This window comes from Ambystoma mexicanum, chromosome 9, assembly GCF_040938575.1.
Source record: "Ambystoma mexicanum isolate Mex_15411 chromosome 9, UKY_AmexF1_1, whole genome shotgun sequence".
Taxonomy (NCBI): domain Eukaryota; kingdom Metazoa; phylum Chordata; class Amphibia; order Caudata; family Ambystomatidae; genus Ambystoma; species Ambystoma mexicanum.
In genome coordinates, this window is record NC_090931.1 from 257520787 (window position 1) to 257524349 (window position 3563).

The 3563-nt window shown below is 43.1% G+C and overlaps 1 protein-coding gene across 1 annotated transcript; it reads right to left on the bottom strand.

Moving 5' to 3' along the window:
- Positions 1-550: 550 nt before the first annotated feature.
- On the bottom strand, positions 551-1459 carry LOC138487315 (taste receptor type 2 member 7-like). Its single transcript, XM_069613921.1, has one exon. It carries the CDS (start codon positions 1457-1459, stop codon positions 551-553), a length of 909 nt encoding a protein of 302 aa, XP_069470022.1.
- Positions 1460-3563: the final 2104 nt, after the last annotated feature.

Below are 3563 nucleotides of genomic sequence, written 5' to 3' on the forward strand. Positions count from 1 at the left end.
AGATTACAAAGACAAGTAACATGAGGATGTAGATGTGAAAGAGACATACAGTATCAAACAATTAGGATGTCCTACATTTACTATTCATCATAAGATGATCCAAGCCTGATATGGCTCAGAAAAACTCTATCCATCCAGAGTCACATGTAGACACATGGGATCAACTCCCACACGTGACTCTAAAAGCTTGCTGCCAAAGAAAGATGGAGTCACCAACGTTCCAGAAGAGGTACAATTGGTAAACAGGAGAAGTCCTCCCTCCACTCCCCAATACAACATCCCATTGTTTTCACTAGCATCAGTGTTGTGGGATAAAAGAAGAATCACAATTATAAATGCGGGTGAGTTATGCAGTTTTGGAATATTTTACCTAACCCTGGAAAAACAAACAGACCTCGGGGCTGTTTTTCATGTCCAGTCCAGTAAAGGGCACTCTGCTAGCATTATTGGTCAAACACATTGATGCAGATGAATTGAGGTACAAACAAGATGTACAATGCAACTGAAGGTCTGAAGTCCAAACAGCGGCTATGTCTGCAGACTTTCTGAATCACTTTACATGCAGGAGAGCCTGGACCAGACCATTCTTCAGCCTTGAGCTTCCCATGATTAAAATCAACGAATTCAATGTTGGAAAAATGGAGACCACACATGTACATGCTATGTATGCTTTTTCTCCTCTTTTGACAACTCGCAATATTAGGAAACTCTGACTAGTGTAAAACAAGATATAGAGTATAAGGAGGAGAGAGACTGTTTTGATTGCACCTAAGTGAGCATCCGTCTGGGGGCTCCGGAAGCCATCAGACCCCCGTGCCATTTTCTTCATGTGCATGTGGAGGGAAGTTATGATTATAACAGCAGAAAGCACCATGCCTGTGAAGGCCAGCAAGGAAACTGTGAGATGGGTCACAAATAGGATGTTTGAGCTGCTATCTGTCATTTGGTTTGTTGGGGTAGAATTACTTGAGATATTCAATGTTGAGTTGGCTGAGGTCACTCTGAGGAAATCCCATATTCTTGGAAGACTAATGGCCAGGGACACAATTGTTGAATAAAGAATCAGCCAGGGCACCATCTTGGAGAATTTCTCCTTCACCCATAGGAAGGGAGGCCAGCTGCAGTTCACAATCCTCACACAGTAATAGAGACAGAGCCAAGTGGTGATCCAGAGGCTGAGCAAATCGAAGAAACATTTGCTGGTGAGGAAATATTGGACAGCGTGCCTCTGAAAAAATTCAAGATTGATCAGGGAGCAGAGATAGCTTGCGAAGAAAGCAAATTGAAGGCATATGTTAGAAACACCCAAACCTGAGACAATGAGGTCACAGGAGGTGAGATCCAAGCTCTTCATCCAGTCCAAGATATTCAGTGTCAAGATGGACATGTTTCCCAACAGCCCTGCCACGAAGGTAATGATGTAGAAAATGAAGGGCACTATGTCCGATGGCGATTGCATTGTATATGCCTTGGTATGCAAGCTCAGTCCTCCTCAAAATGGTAGCTCTGCTTTCTGTTCCCTGTACTCAGTGTGTCAGTCAGACAATATTCTGCTTCAGTCGATGGCAGCAGGTAAATATACTGTAGGCTTCTTGTATTTTTAAGGCTCACATACCAATGCCAAAAAATGCAAATGCGGATTACATGCGTGGGATCCTGTTACCAATCCTAGGAATGGATTGTTAAGCCTTCGGAGTAGTCCATATGCATAAGAGAGCATTTACATCACCTCAGCACCTGCCAGTGCTGTAGTGCCCAGCATTTCATGGTGACGAGGATGACCCGCTCTGTGCTCTCTCTTGGTCACAACCTCTAGCCTGAGATTTATATTTGTTTTCCACTTTCAATGTTATCTCAAGAAGAAGCTTTTCTTTTTTTAATCTTGTTTACATTTATGATGTTTAATTAATATACAGATGGGAAAATTAAGCAGGAGGTAAAACTGACATAGTCAATGATACACAACAAAACAAAATCAATGACACCTGTGGCTGATCAGAAGAAGGACGCAGACTCTTAGAAAACATTTTTAAGGGTGTCTTTATTAAAGAAAAGATAATGCCTATCTTTCCCTGCTGCTAAAGCAATCTGTCCACTGTCCAAACTAACGCTAACTGGCCCTACCACTATCTGCGAGGGGTCGGAAATGTGATGCAGACAACTTTGTGAGGTTTTTCAAAAGACATCAGTTTATTAAATTAAAAGGTTGGATTCACCCCTCACTATCCCTAACCTGGCGTTGATTTCCCTGCCTAAAATATTTAAGAAACACTCTAAAAAATAGTATCTGTCCCTCACACTTATACATACAGTAACTCAATAAGGTAATGCAAGGCAGTTTTAAAGGCAACTCATTTATATTTTTTTGCCAGATTCAAACAGGATTCTACTCCACATTTCCAAGGAGAAACAATAAAATCCTACTTTGTAACAAAGTTCCAAAGCAGTTCTTTGTGACTCCAAATCATCGACAACAGAAAGTTCCAACATTCCAGTGGTTAAACAAAAAGGTTCCTTCTCTTTCTCTTTCTTCTCTTGCAATAGTTAGATTCAAAATTATCTCCTTGACATAAACAAAGAATATTTCCTTAGATCGTCAGTAGCAGCATAAATTGTCTTTTTCAGGATCCTTTGCCACAACTGATTATCTCTGAAAATGCAATGTTATGTTATGTTACTTTGCATTTATATAGCGCCTTATATACCATTGGTATGGTCTGAAGGTGCTGGTAGGTTGAACGCCCTCAGGAACCGAAGTTCAAGTCAGTAGAGAGAATAGAGAGAGTCAAAGGTGCGTGTGAGCACTGGATATGTGTGCAGCTGGTGTGGCATTCGTGTGATAGCTGCCTCTTAGCGGTAGGTGTGGTGGTTGAGAGCTCAAGAGTATGTGTTCGTTCTGGCAGGTTGTTATCCAGACTGATTCTGGCTGCGTTAGGCCTGAGGAGAACGCCTAGGCTGGAGGGTGTTTAACCAGCAGTGTTTAGTTAGGGTGATGGGGAGTAAGAGGCAAATGATGGTATGAGAACAGCTATACCGAATGTTGTCATAGTATCGCTGTGTTCTAGTTGAGTGGTGATGTAAAGAAGAGAGTAAGCGTGGAGATGTGATACTGATATGGTGGTTTACCTTAGGTGCTTGAGATCGAGCCCACTCCAATAGTTCCATGTACTCCATCCGTTCCATGTACTCAGATTGTTCCATGCATACAACCGTTTGAAGCACTCAAAACCGTGCCGTTCCATGCATACGACCATTTCAAGCACTCAATACCGTGCCGTTCCATGCACTCCAATCCGTTCCATGCATTCCAATCACTGCCCACTGCCAGATAGCTACCGCCTCCATGCAGAGGCAGGGGTGTGGGGGTAGGGGAGAACGGGTGCCACCTTGCTTGTTCAGGTAAAATATCATAGTAGAGTTGTCAGTCCTCACCAGAACAGGCCAGGCCCACTGCCCTCAGCTCGAGCAGATTGATATGCAGAAGAGCACCCGCCCACGATTATGCATCATGAATTGCATAGCCTTCCCAGCCCGAAAGAGGAGTCTTGTCACCCCAAGGGTAG

What these genes read in the sequence shown, in the direction of transcription:
- LOC138487315 (XM_069613921.1), bottom strand. Translation starts at nt 1,459, where the DNA reads ATGCAATCGCCATCGGACATAGTGCCCTTCATTTTCTACATCATTACC.